The 15,043-nt window shown below is 44.7% G+C and overlaps 1 protein-coding gene across 1 annotated transcript in view; it reads right to left on the bottom strand.

Moving 5' to 3' along the window:
* Positions 1 to 13,308, bottom strand: part of FYB2 (FYN binding protein 2) — a 94,152-nt gene extending 80,844 nt beyond the window's left edge. Inside the window, 3 exon segments of the mRNA XM_035017722.1 lie at positions 6,193 to 6,226; positions 9,307 to 9,468; positions 12,558 to 13,308. Of these exon segments, the coding sequence (XP_034873613.1) occupies positions 6,193 to 6,226; positions 9,307 to 9,468; positions 12,558 to 13,308 (947 nt within the window).
* Positions 13,309 to 15,043: the final 1,735 nt, after the last annotated feature.

Here is a 15,043-nt window from a genome sequence, read left to right as displayed (position 1 = left end):
TCCACAGCTGTCAAGACAACCACCATTCCACCAGCACCCTGTGCTTTAGCTATTGCCCCCCTCCTTCCTCCCAACGTGCAGACACAGGTCTCCCCGAGACACTGCTCCAGCCATTCCCTCTCCTGGAATGTCCATCTCCTAGACCTTTCGTGACTGGGTCCTCATCATGCAGGTCTCAACCCAAATGTCACCACCTCAGGCCTTTCCTGATCATCCTACACATCCTTTATCCCACTCCCCATCCCCAGTTACTATCTGAATGCTCTTTGAAACATTCTCTTTATAGCACTTACCACTATTCAAATAAAGATTACAGATGCATTTTGCTTTACCACAGTGTTGTTGTTCTATCAATATTTTACTTGAACGCCTTGGGCAAGGCATTTCTTCCCATTTCCACAGGATCTCTCCCTCGCTGTTATCTAGCGCAGGTTCTAGACATAGTCACATAATCGGCCCGGCCCTAGGAGGAGTCTGTGTTTTTCACTTGGCAGAGGGTAGAAATATCAAAAACACAGATAAAAAGTGTGTTCCAAAATATTAGGTTGAAAGAGATCATCCGGAAGACTCAAAATAGGCTTATAGTATCTTTTAAAGACTAACAGTAAGATGAAATACAAAATTTAAAAGTTCAGGAGAGAAAATGGTGGACTCCTGAGACCTACCCATGGGCCCTCATCTGAGAAACACTATACTGTATGAATCTTCTCTCCTGATATAGGCAGGCTCTCCCTTCCTTAATGTCTGAGTCAGAGATTTCCTGAGTCAGGACTACCCTCTGACACTTCTTAATGGGAGAAAAGCCATATTTATAGCTAATGAATAAAATATTAGCCGACTCTGCTAAGTACTGACAGAGACCCAGCGCTAATTGCTGCCCTGGGACTAACCTGCTTTGCTCATACAAATAGGGGCTGCTTATTCAAGAGGGATGCCAGCCAACTTGGTCTGCATGAAAGAGTGAAGACAAAGAATAACCTCCAAAGAGTCATTGCACTGTTGGGAACTAATGAGATATTTATCCCAGAGATAACAAGGGATGGAGAGGCCAAGGGTTGAGGACACCAAAACTCATTGAGCATCTTCTGTATACTCCATGCTTTATGCAATTTATTTCACTTAGTCCTCATGACAATCAATGAAGTACTATTGTGTCCACTTCACAGATGTATATATCAAAGCTCTGAGCTGTCGTAGGTGTAGAGGAGGGGTCTGACTCTATGGGAATCTGACTCCAGACTTGTACTCGTTGCAGGACACAATGCAGGATGTGAAGGTTCAAAGGCGAAAGTGGCTACTGTAAATGCACTGAGTTTCTAACAAGATGATTAAAAACATATATCTATAAAAATATGGGTGGGCCGCCTGGGTGGCTCAGTTGGTTAAGTGACTGCCTTCGGCTCAGGTCATGATCCTGGAGTCCCAGGATCGAGTCCCACATTGGGCTCCCTGCTCAGCAGGGAGTCTGCTTCTCCCTCTGACCCTCCTCCCTCTCATGCTCTCTATCATTCTCTCTCTCTCTCTCAATAAATAAATAAAAATCTTTAAAAAAATATGGGTAAAACATAGACTATTTTGGGAATAATGGTTGAAAATGATGAAAGTTTTGTTTAGCAGAATGTAGTCCTTAGATATTTTAAGAACTGTCAGGTAAGGGAGGGGTAAAGACCCTGTCTACTCTACCAATGAGCAGATCTTGGACAGATGGCTGGGAATCTGGGGTAGGGATGTCAGTTTTTGGTCCCAGCTCACCTTGGACTTTTGAATAAATAAAACAAATGTGTGTGTGCATGTATGTGTGCATGCATGTAAGATACTTTTGTCTACTCTATACCCTGCTATGTTCTCAACATATATAAGAGGGTTTGGCATATAGTAGACAGTCAATAAATATATTTTGAATGTGCAACTGATGAATTGTTGAACACTACATCTGAAACTAATGATATACTATATGTTGGCTAATTGAATTTAAATTAAAAAAAATATATACATTAAATGAATAAAATCTGCCCCAACAAGAAAAACATACTACTTGTTTAAGTTAACTCATCACTGAAAGCTACGGTCCCAACTCCTCAGCATGGCACCTAATTAACTTTAGGATCCAACCTCATCTCTTATTCTTCAGGGAATGAACTCCTCCTCAAAGGACTTTTGAAGAGATTAAGGTTCTGAGCATGGATTCCTGCCTTTGGAGGGGGTTATATGATAGCTAAGCAAGCTTTATGGAACAGTCTCTAGATGCTCGGTACTGCACTCAACACTTTACAATTATTGTTGCATTTAACATCACCACAATTATATGAGTTAGGTCTTATCAGCCTCCCATTTTCCATAAGTAGAAAGTAAGGTTTGCAGAGGTTAAGGCATTTGTCCAAGGTTATGCAGGTGTTAAGTGGTGGGGCTCAGATTAAAAACCCCAGATTTGTTAATTGCCAGGTCCCCTTCCAGTAATGAGACCCAATGTATTCTGTTCCTAATCTAATATCTGTACTGAAGATTAATACCATGAACACAGGAGATGTTCTTTCCAAACAAGCACTGGTTTCCATGGAAGTTGTATCTAAGGCTGCTCAGCATCATGCCATTTACTTGTTTAAACTCATCCCTGCAAGCTATGGTCCTAACTCCTCAGCATGGCATGTAATTAACATTAGGATCCAACCTCATCTCTTATTCTTCCACATCAGAATACTTTATGTCTGTTCATCCTCCACTTTATTACTACTGCCTTGTTTTCAGTCATGTTCTATTTCTATACTGAACATCCATTGGTCTATCCATCATCCATTAACCAATGATAAGTTAGGAATGTGGTCATTTCTGGGAACAGTGCCCTGCCTTCACCTACTGTACAGTTTCACAAAAGGGAATAAGTAAACCTATTAATTCAGACCCATCATGCAGGAGACATCTGAAGATCTTTCCTCCTCCATGAAGCCTCCCCTAAGTATCCCAGGTCCCTCTTTGTCTGTTTTGCTTTGTACTCTGACAACACTATGGCCCATATCATAATTGAGGTACAACGAACCTCATTTCTGATGATGGTTAGGTCCTAAAGCCAGTGTGAAAGGACACAACAGTCCGATTGCCCTCCCAAATCCCTTAGGAAGAAGCTGTCACATTGGAGACTTGCTACTGTTTCCCAATACTTGCCCGTCAAGCAAGTTTGTCCTCCATGTGGAAACAGACTGCTGTCTTTGATTAAAGGGCCAGAGAAGAAGTCAGCTTATTTCAGAGCCAAACTGTAGGAAGAATACCGATCTAGTTACACACTACGATCACAGCACACATACAGTCGCGCTGAGATGCTCACGGAACGCGAGTCCTGAGGGAGCCAAGACTGGCTCAGAGCACAGCAGAATTACACTGTCCCCTCAAACTGTCACACTGGGGGGGGCCCACGTTCATCGAGTAAGCAGTGCAAATCATTGCCTTAGCTGTCTAAATTTTCTCTTTCACATAAATGCACATAGAATGTGGCTTCACTGACCCACCGTGTGCAGTCATTTAACTCTTCTAAATGGGCGACTAAACTAGAAGTTCCTGGGACACATGAACCATGCCCAACACCCATGGTCAGTTCCTTGGTGGACAAGAACCTCCAAGATTTGGCTCCTGTCTTCCTCTGCAGTAGCATTTCTCTCCATTCATACCACCCTTTCCACACCAGTTCTACTTACCTATTTCTAATTTTCACCATTGAGACCTGCTTCCTTACGCCTCCTGCCTCTGCCTCTAGCACCCCTCTCTATGTTACCCAGCACATGTCGATCCTCGGTACTCCCTGCAAATGTTTCCTTCCGGGATCCCTGCCCCTTTTTAGGTAAAGTTTTGGCGTCCTCCCACTCTGAAGCTGGGCCATGTGACTTGCTTTGACCAAGAGGATGTTAGCAAATATGACACACAGAGTTGAACAAGTGTTTGTGCAATGGGGATTGTCCTGCTTGTCTGCTGTGGCTGAACATTGTTGCTCAGCTAACTTGCTGGAGGGTGAGACAGCTGGTGTTAAGTCAGGTTGCCCCACTCATGTCAGCCAAGGCAATCTGGGATCAGCCGGCTGCAGCCTGACCCCTACACATGAGCAACCCCCGTCCATATCAGCAAAACTGCCTAGGTAGTCTGCAACATACTAGCAATACCAGCTGAGCTCAGTCCAGATCAGCCAAACCCACACTCCTGCTCTGTGCTATGGATATTTTGTTGCCTATCATGTAGTATGATTGTAGCAAAAGATAATGGATACATTTTCTATCAAGACTTCACTGGCCTTCCCAAGGACAGGCAATCACTCCCATATTTGCACAACCTCTAACTCTTGTACTTTCCCCTATTAGAAAACTTAACACACTCTACTATTATAAACATTTGGTAAATAATATGATTATTTGTTTTTATGCTTGCAGGGGGAGCGGGAGAGGGAGAAGCAGGCTCCTGGCTGAGCAGAGAGACCAATGCGGGGCTCGATCCCAGGAGCCTGGGATCATGACCTGAGCCAAAGGCAGACGCTTAACGACTGAGCCACGCAGGCGCCCCTATGCTTACTTCTTCTAAGGCTGACCTTCTTGAGAAAAGGAACATCTTTGTGAGGGACGTGACGTGATACAATCAAAACAGTTTAGGCATACCTGTTAGTACAGCCATTACAGACAAGAGTATAGAAGTTCAATTACGAATTGAACTGCCATATGATCCAGCGCTCCTGGGTATGTATCTGAAGAAAATGAAATCAGCATCTCGAAGAGAGACTGCTACACTCACGTTAACACTACAGCATTATTCGCAATAGCCAAGATATGGAAACAACCCAAGTGTCCCATCAACAGATGAAGGGATAAAGAAGATGTGAAGTAGATATACAATAGAATGTTATTTAGCCACAAGAAAGAAGAAAGTCCTGTCATCTGTGACAACATGGATGGACCTTGGTAGCATTATGCTAAGTGAGATAAGTCAGACAGAAAAACAATTACTGTAGAGTATGACTTATACATGAAACCTAAAAAACCGAACCTTGTAAAAACAGAGTAAATTGTAGTTACCAGGGGCTGAGGGGTGAGTAAATTGGGGAGAAGTTGTTTAAGGGTACAAACTTACAACTAGTAGATAAGTTCTGGAGATCTAACGTACAAAGAGTGATTACGGTAAAAAATATAATGTGTTATAACTTTTAAAGTTGCTAAGAGATTAGATCTTAACTGTTCTCAACACAAAAAAGAAATGAGAGTTATGTGAGGTGATGAAGGTGTTAGCTAACACTGCTAGAGTGTATGATCACAGACCGTGATTTATGTATGTATCAAACTAACACCTTGTATACCTCAAACTTACACAAGCTTATGTTTCCATTATATTCAATAGAAAAAATAGTTTGAGGATACTTGGGCTGGAATCATGTTTCTGCAAGTGGCCAGACTCTCTGAGCCCAAATGCCTTTAGCTATAAAATGAGGCCAGCAGTGGCAATATTGCAGCCTTGAGAAAAGGAAGCAAGAAAATCTGTAAAAGGCAGCCAGTTCACTGCATGACACATCAAAGGACTCAACAGATAATATTTGGTTGAGTGAATTAACGACCTGACACTTACATGGCAAAATTCTCAGAATAAGTACAGCAAAAACAGAAGGTCTTCTGTCCCATTACCAAGTCCTAACATCACACCAATGCCCACAGCATTCTGCAGCCTCTAATTTGATTTATTACTATGGAAGCTGATGTTTCAATTTACTGAACCCAGCTGTATAATAAATAAAAGTAGCTCAGAGGACCACCTTTGCAAGTTAATGTCAGCACAGCAGTTAAATGCAGTTTATTTAATCTCGCCTCTAAAACAAAAGTTGCAGTTTGTTCCTTATAAATCTGTTCTTCCTGCAACCCTTCTGAGATACACAGACACCTGCCGTGTGCTTTTTTTTTTTTTTTAAGATTTTATTTTATTTACATGACAGAGATAGACAGCGAGAGAGGGAACACAAGCAGGGGGAGTGGGAGAGGGAGAAGCAGGCTTCCCGCCGAGCAGGGAGCCCGACGTGGGACTCGATTCCAGCACCCTGGGATCATGACCTGAGCCGAAGGCAGCCACTTAACCGACTGAGCCACCCAGGCGCCCTGCCTTGTGCTTTTTGCCCACTCTCGGCCTGTCAATGCACCATGCTCTATGCTCCCCCACAATTAAGAAACAGGTACTCACCTCTCTGGAGGCAGGCAGGTCTCTTCCACAGTTGCTGCAAGAGCAAGAGGCAGAGTAAAAAGGGGCATAGGTGGCAGCCTGACAAAAGTGAACTTTGTTTGTGCAATGCCCTGACCCCAGAGACAAAATGAGGAGTGGCAACTCATTGGTGCCCCAAGCCTCCCTGCCCCCCAGCACCTAGGGGGCCCTCCGTCCTGCAGCGCAGCACTCACCCACGCTATATGGTGTTTCTATATATACGATCTTGATCTTTAGGATGAGACTCTGACCTTCTGGAGCACCAGAACTTGTGTGTGTGGGGGGGTTCTCTCTTTAACTCTCATGTCTCTCACAGCACCCAGGGCAAAGAGAGCGTGGCTGCTCAACACGAGCTTACAATAATGATAGCGTGCATTTAGTGAGAGCTTACTGGTGTGCCAAGCACTGTTTAAACCCTTTCCATGACTCATCTCATTTATCCTCACAAAAACCCTGAGAGATGAGTGCTACTGTCATCCCCACTTTACAGATAAGGACAATGAGGCTCAGTGAGTAAGATGCCCAAACTTAAATAGCTAGTGAGTCAGGGAGCTGGGATTTACAAAGGCCATTTTACTACAGAAGACTTGGTGCTTTGTTCTATGTTCTCTGACAACCTTCTTCGCTTTCAGAGAGAGGGTTTGAGGTCTGAATTATTTAATGTTTATAAAAATCATACTTAGCCTTCTCTGTTATGGAGGTGACCAAATTATTATTTTTTTTATTTTTTTTATTTATTATTTATTATTTTTTTAAGATTTTATTTATTTATTTGAGAGAGAAAATGAGAGAGAGAACATGAGAGGAGAGAGGGTCAGAAGCAGAAGCAGACTCCCTGCTGAGCAGGGAGCCTGATGCGGGACTCAATCCAGGGACTCCAGGATCATGACCTGAGCCGAAGGCAGTCGCTTAACCAACTGAGCCACCCAGGTGCCCTGGCCAAATTATTATTAAAGTATACTTATAAGAGAGCTCTTTTGTTTTCTTTTCTTTCATTTTCTTTCTTTTTTTTTTTTTTAACCAGGCAAAGAACTTTATTAACCTTATTTCAAACTTCCCAGGCTTCTCCAGGTTAATGAGCTGCAACGAACAAATAGTGTCTAAGCAAAAACTGAAAAGTGCTGCAGTGTTCACAGGGCTTGGGCTTAAAAATACTAGAGATCTCGAGTCCGTCAGATCCACGAACAAAATTTTAAAAAGCAGTCATCATATAAAACAGCAGCTCCCAGTCACTTCTTCAAGTTTCATCTTCTTCAGAAGTTGACTTAATTCAGTTTGCTTTATTCTTGGAAGCTTCGTCAAAATTCTCCACAAGGTCTGGAACCTCCTCTTCCTCCTCCTCCTCTCTGGTAGCAAGTGGTGCGTTTCCATCCACGCACTGTGTGGGCAGAGCTTCAGCCAGTTCGTCCTCAACTAGTCAGATGGTCTGCACCAAGTTGGTTTAAGACACTGGTAGCTTTTCTGTCAGCTGCTTCCTCAGCATGGCCCGTGATGCTGAGGGCTGTCGCTGCCCCTGATGCCTGGACTTCAGGCTTGTGGAAAGGGATCGTGGTTCCTTGGTATGTGACCATATTCACTTCTTCAATACCAGAGATATTGTTTACCCCTCACTTCTTTAAGGAGAACTAAGGTTTGGGGCGCCTGGGTGGCTCAGCCGGTTAAGGGTCTGCCTTTGGCTCAGGTCATGATCCCAGGGTCCTGGGATCGAGCCCCGCATCGGGCTCCCTGCTCGGTGGGGAGTCTGCTTCTCCCTCTGCCCCTCCCCCGCCCCATGCATGCTCTCTCATGCTCTCTAATAAGTAAATAAAATCTTAAAACAAAACAAAACAAAAAAAAGGAGAACTAAGGCTGTAGCCATTCTATGAACCACCTTGTTCTGGCAAGCTGTTCTTTTTCCACCAATGTGCACCTGGGCTTGCAGTCTGGCAAGTTTCTCCTGGTTCATCTTGGTGGAGAGGAAATGGGACCTTGGGGGACTAGGGTTGGTACTAGGGGGTCTTGGCCAAATCAACTGAGATTAGGTGCATGCACAAGGGGACACAAGATGAACTTTCTTTTAGGATAAGACTTAAGATGACTTGCAGCAGTGGTTCTCCAAGTATGGTCCCTCGACCAGCAGCATCAGCATCCCCCCAGGAAACTTGTTAAAAAGGCAAATTCTTAGGCACCCAATCCAGACCGAATAAACCAGAAAACTCCGGGAATAGGGCCCTGTGATCTGTGTCTTGACAAGTCCTCGAGGTGCTTCTGGTGCAGGCTGAACTTTGAGAACCACTGAGTTCAAGAAATTTAACTGCCATGAGGTTGTTCAAAGTGGTCAAATGAACAATGCAAGATGGCATCAGCTGAGTGTACCATCTGCTGGCGCTCGTGGCCACAGTAAGACAAATGTTAGCACAGCACTACATAGCACCCCAAAGTGTGTGTTCGCCTCATGTTTCATTAGTGCAAACATAAGCAAAGGCATTTGAAGTGTCAACAAGATCAGAGCACGGTGCAGGTGGAGAGGGAATGAGAAGGCGTTTCTTTAAGGAGCAGAGGAAGACACAAAACAGCACAGAAGAAGGACTTCCCAGGATGCTTCATTCTTGGAAAGGGCCAGTGGGGGCAGGGGTGGGGGCCCTTCAGCTAATTACCAAAGGCAGATCACAGAGGCCAGAGGGACCCCCATTAGGATCACAGGTCAAGTTAACAGTGCCTTTCCTCCCTTTTCACTCTCTCCCCTCTCCTACTGCACTGATTGTGTTGACAACACAGGCTTTGTAGGAAACACACAAACTCCCTGCTCCCTGCTCAACTACTTTTCTTTTTCTTCCTCTTGGACAGATTCCCAGTGATCAAATGCAATGCTCTCAGGGGAAGCGGGCTGGCCCAGGAGCGATAAGGGGCCAATTCCCACAGATTTGTCATTTCACGGGCAAGCTGCCATAGCCTGTACGTGAAATAACCAGTGATGGATGTCCAGCCCCATGGAAAAGCAGCTGGGCATTATCACCTGGGAGTTGACACGGAGAGGGAGGTAACAGAGGGGACACGGGTGTTGGAACCGTGACTCCTGCTGGCTGGCTGTGTGCGGGGCCCTGTGCGTTTTCTTACCTTCCCTGTGGACCTTGGAAATTGCAGCTGCCTGCCTCTGGAAGGCCTGGAGGTTCACGAATGGGGGCTTCGGAGGCTTTGGGGGAGGAAGACCCAGGGACTTGATGGAAGGCAGTGGTTTCGTTTTGAGAAGTTGGTGATGCCTATCAACTGGCTGTTTCTCTGAGCATGGATAATAAGAAGATAATGCAGGTTATTACTATTTCCACTCATATCTTCTTGGGTGAAACTGACCAGTCCTTGCCTCAGTCTCTCTCCCCTTTATTCTCTTCCTACTGGCCAGAATGCCCTGATCAAAACGCAAAGCTGATCATGTCACCAGCCTGCTGCCCGAGGCTGAAGCCTGGCTTCCTCGGCAGGACGTCCATGTATGTACTTCATCCTCTGGCATGTAAACACCACATGACCCCAATCCACATTTCCAGATTCTTCTCTTACCACCCTTTACCATCCTACTTTCCCAACCTTAAGCCCAAATATCTTTCACTCACACCAATGGCTTCTCAATTCTCCAAATTTGATTTAAAAAGCCATCGTATATCCAAGACTTTGTTCATGCCCTTCTTGGTTCTGGAATGCTCTTCCCTCACTTCTTTCTTAGAAAGCTCTCATTTTTTAAGGCCCTGTTCCAATGACACCGCCTCTGGGAAACTTTATTTGATTTCAAAATCGAGGAGAGAATTAGCCACTCTCTGTTTTGTACCCTCACAACGTATTGTTAACACCTCTCTCAGTGTTGTGGCATATGAGAGGGGTGGGTCCATCTTCCCATCGAGTGAGAGCTGCTCACGTGCAGGCACCAGGCCACACCGATCTCTGCCACCATCGAGCATGGTACCTACTTCCAAGGAAATGGATGGTGACTATTCCCCAAGAGGATGCTTCAATCACTTAGGGCATGCAAATAACATGGGGGCTATAAAGAGGACGAATTGATCTCCGATTTCCAGGACTCATAGCCTGGGACAAGGCTAACTTTGAGGTACGTGGATTTTGGGGTTTTGTGTCCTGGAATTTTCCAGGACAATCTCAATTTCATACATTTGGTCCTTCTGTGCTCAGAAGCCAAACTCCAACAGAAATTCCAATGTTACATATGAAAATCGTATCTGCCTCTTACAGTGAAAATAGCACAAAACCTTGTATGATCCAAGTGCCTTGATTTGGGGTTCACATAATACAGTGGTTGACTACATGTACCATCCATGCCAAAAAATAAAGACGTTGGCCTCCATACAACTTCCTCAGAGCCCTGTTGCCCTCTGAGAGCAAAGAGGCCGGGACGGGGGGAGGGAGGAGGGAGGCTTCCTTCTTGCCCCACTAGCAGGGGTTACATCAGTTAGGACCAAGCTCCTTTCTTCTTAGGCTTTGATTATAAGTCATGATGTCAGAAACTTCAGTTTTTATCAAATTAAGAAGATGTAGTGAAAATGAATGATCCCTTACAAATTGGGTTCCTAATTTTTACCAGGCACTGTGCTAAGAGATGGACATGGGTCAGCTCATTTAATCCCCTCAACAGCTCCGTCAGGCAGGCAATCCATCCTTCTTTCCTTCCTCCCATTCATTCTACTTTCCTATCCCTTCATCAATAACAATTTATCTACTACAGTCCAGGCATCATTCTAGAAGCTGGGTATAGAGTTAAGAACAAGAACAGATAGAGTCTTGCCCTCAGGAATTTTCATTCTAATAGGAGGAGACTGATGAGAAACACACAAACAAGGTAATCACAGAGACCTGTCAGTTCTATGAAAGAAATAAAACAGGCTGATAGGAACGAGTGCCAACTGCTCACGGCGAGACAGCGGTCTTTGGATACAGAGGTTAGAGAAGGATTATCTGAGAAAGTGTCATGTGAACTTAGACCTAAATGTAGCTACAGAGGGCTCAAAGAAGAGTTTTCTAGGAAGAGAAAGAGCAAATGTAAATGTTCCGAGCACAATAAAGTCTCTTCACAGAACAGCAAGAAATCCAGTGTGTCCACTCATGAGCCAGGGCAGCAGTAAGTCAGATCCATAAGCAGGGCTCAGAAGGTGCAGAACCATGAAATCAGTAGTAAATAGTTTAGATTCTATTCTAAATACATATATGGTTGTAAGCAGGAGATCCCTCCACCCACCTGTCCATCCACCCATTCATTCAAGTAGTCGATAAATAGGTTTTGAGGACCTGTTGAACCTGGCCTTGTTCTTTTAGGTGCTGGGGATATGGTGATAAGGAAGACAGTTTTTAATCCTTATGTAACTTACATTTTACTGAGGTAAACAAACAGATATGTCACAATATACAAGGTAGGGATGGGCAATGAAGAAAACCAAAGCAACATAAGAAGACAGAGACTGACGGAGGTGGGGTGGTTATTGTAGATGGTGACTCACAAATTCCACTCACAACAGGTGACCCTCGGCAGAGACCATGATGAAGTGAGGGATTGAGACATCAAAGATCTGGGGGAAGCTTGTGCCAGGCAGAGAGATCAGCAAGTGTAAAGGCCTTGGGGTGGAACTAGCTTGGTTTATCTAAGGAAAAGCAAGAAGGCCAAGGTGGTAGAAGGAGAGGTAGGAAGGGCCAAATGGCATTAGCTGGTGTAAGATGGCTAGAGTTGAATTTGAGCAGGGGAGTGATGTGATCTAATTTGTGCTTTAGAGGATCACTATGCCTGATGGGAGAATAGGGTAGTGGAGGGCAAGAGTGTGGAAGCAGAGAAACCAGCTGGACCACTGTGGTCCAGGTGAGAGATGACAGTGGTATAGATAGGGCAGAGGGCAGAAATGGACCAAAGTGGAGAGATACAGAACATATTTTGGTAGTAGAACCAAGAGCTTGCTGATGGAGTGGCTGCAAAGAATGAGAGGGAGAGAGGAATAGAGTATGGCTCCTAGGTTTTTGGCCTGAGCAACTAGGAGGATGGCTGTGCTGTTTACCAAGTTGGGGCAGATTGGTGATGAATCTGATTTACAGGAGAGCAGACCAGGCTATAAGAGGTTAAGTGGACTGCCCAAGTTCATGCATGTTGTAAGTAGTAGAGCTAGGATTCAAACCCAAGCTTGCCCAAACTATCTTTCAATAGAATTCCAGGAGATTAAGCACTTTACCCAAACCTGAAATTACAATTTGGCAGATGGGCCTAGAATACCTGCCCTGGCATTTGGAGCAAAATTCACCCAGATCATACATGATCTTTGGTAGGCTCTAAATTAGAAAAACACAACGGCCCCTCCCCTGGGCCCACAGGGATTACATCTCACCTGGGGCCTGGCTGGCAAGTTCACTCTCATAGATAGGCTGGCAGGAGCCCCTCCCTGGGCTCCTCTCAGGAAGAGGGTTTTCTAGGCTCTTCCTGCCATGTTGAACAAGTAGAAAAGTGGGATCTTCAGGAGAGGCAAGTGATTCTCTTTGGGCCATCAAGTGCCTCTGGGAAGGCAGGGTCTGCGGTCCTTTTATTTCCAGCTTTCTCCTGGGTTCCTTTGGAGGAAGCCCTCTGCTTATCTGCTCCTCCGGATGGAAGGCCCTGCGTGCGCAACTGGCAAGGAGAGAGGCTGAAGACAACTCACTCTTCTGAGATGAAACCTTCTCCCAGTTCCAGAGCTTATCTTTGAAGCTCTCCTTCACCATGACTCTCCTCTTGTTGGTTATCTCGGCATTCAACGGACTCATGTCTAACAGTAGAGAAGTTTTCTGGGAATTTACTGCAGAACCAGGAGACCTTTCCGGAGGTCCTGGGGAATTCGAACACTTCTGAATCTCACCCCTCTGGGTTAACTTTGTTTCCTGGGGTTTTAGAAGCTGGGGTTCTGCACTAGAACAGCATGGTGGGAGCGGATTTTGGTTGGACGAGAGGGGTTTCCCATTGGCCAAAATTCTTGATTGTGTGTTTCCAATGTCACCCTTTTGAGGAACGCCTGCTGAGAATTTAATAGGTCCTGGAAGAGATGGCACATCAAGCTTTTGAAATTTGGCTCGAAGTTCCTTGAAGTTTCTTAACCCTTCCTAAAGCATCAGAGAAAACAAAACAAAAAAAATGTCTTATTATTCTAGGAAAAAAGCCAGTGAGGTTAGCTGACTTCACTGTGCATGTAAGTGGTTCTAAGCGCTGATACAACACCATTGCTCACCTAGTGGGTGGTGTCAGCTGGTGATGCCATGGTCTATGGAAGATGCAAAGAAAACAAACATCTCCTCTTTGAAACACTTCAGATATGTTTTTCTTCACAACATGTAAAGAATACTTATAAAGGAGACAATACTGACAATGGCTGATAAATCCTTTGATACAAATTTTTGGTGGTACCTTGTTGCCTATATAAGTAAGTTCTAATCCTCTTAGTACAGCATTCAAAGTTCTTTACCATCTGGTGGAATTATGGTCTCCAGCCACAGCTGAACACAACTACCCTTAAACCAAACAGGATTATTTATCGTTTTCTAGAAATCTGTATTCTCCAGCACCCTGACTTTGCTTATGTGTTCTTGCTTCATAGAATGCACCATCTACCTGTCAATTGCTTTCTTGCAACTTTGGTGCCCCCTTTCTCCATGAAGATTTTCCCAGGGGTTGACGGGTAGAGCTAACTTCTTCCTTGTCTCCTCATGCTTCCATAGCTCTGTATAACTTGGCTGTTGAATTTAACTTTGGAAATAGACAAATTCTGACTCTGTTCTTTATCATCTAGGCAAATACTCTGGTAAATGTGATATTACCTCTCAGTGTAGTCTCATCATAAAAAGTTGTGAAGTGGTAGAAAGGTTAGGGCTACTATATGTGAGGTGTCCATCAAAATTCCAGTAAGCCGGTGATAAATAAGAGCTATTTTGAAGAGGCTAGCTGATCCTTTTGTATTTTTGACTCCCCTTGGGAGAGTGTGCTCTACCTTCTAAATTCAGTACGAATTCAGTATATGAAAATGGTGGTAGGAATAGCAGCCCAACCCTTGGGGCTGAGGAAGGATGTGCCTGGCATTACACGGGGAGCTGGTGGTCTGGGCAAGCAGGATTGGGCTTGACTCATGCTCAGTGCTGTTCCCACTGCCCCCAACTTTCTCTCACTAGGTCTGATTTAGTTTTGTAAGCACATTTTGTCATCTTTTGTCTCCCCAGGAGGTAGGAAGCGGTGGAGGTAGGGTGTGAGAGGACAGCTAATGGAGCCATTTCAAAGGGAGCCACGGTCTTTCCTGGTCATCTTAAAAGGCTGAGTTCCACATAGCCAGACAATCTCCACGCCAGTCACTTCTCATTTTGCCATCTGAGGGACTACTGGGTGACCTTTTCTCATCATGTTTACAGTTGACTCACACCTGCCCTCTGAAGATTCAGGGAGGGAGGGAAATTGAAGTAGCATGAAGCAGGTGTCCGGGAGCTTGCTTGCATGCTCCCCCCCCCCAGTCCACCTTCCCTCTCTCTCTCTCTCTCTCTCTCTCTCACACACACACACATACACGCATATACACATGTACACATTTATAGTTTTTTTTTCCCCCATGAATTGCTAAGTCTCGATTTCTTGCATATATTTCAACCAGAGGTCAAATTAGTTCAACTATACACTCTCTCCCCTGATGTGAGGGAAGCCAGCATGGAACCAGGAGATCCGAGTATGAGGCTCTGCTTCACCATTTTCTAGTTGTGTGCCTTGGGCAATTCACTTCACTTCCCTGAGCCTTATCTTCCTCACTATAAAATGGGACCGTTCTAACAGTTCAAGGTTATTATAAGGATCAAAGGAAAGAGCTATACA

This window comes from Mirounga leonina, unplaced genomic scaffold (assembly GCF_011800145.1).
Source record: "Mirounga leonina isolate KUSES-001 unplaced genomic scaffold, KU_Mleo_1.0 Mir_173, whole genome shotgun sequence".
NCBI classification, from domain to species: domain Eukaryota; kingdom Metazoa; phylum Chordata; class Mammalia; order Carnivora; family Phocidae; genus Mirounga; species Mirounga leonina.
Note: the sequence above shows the minus strand (reverse complement) of the source record. Positions and strands in the feature narration are given on the sequence as shown.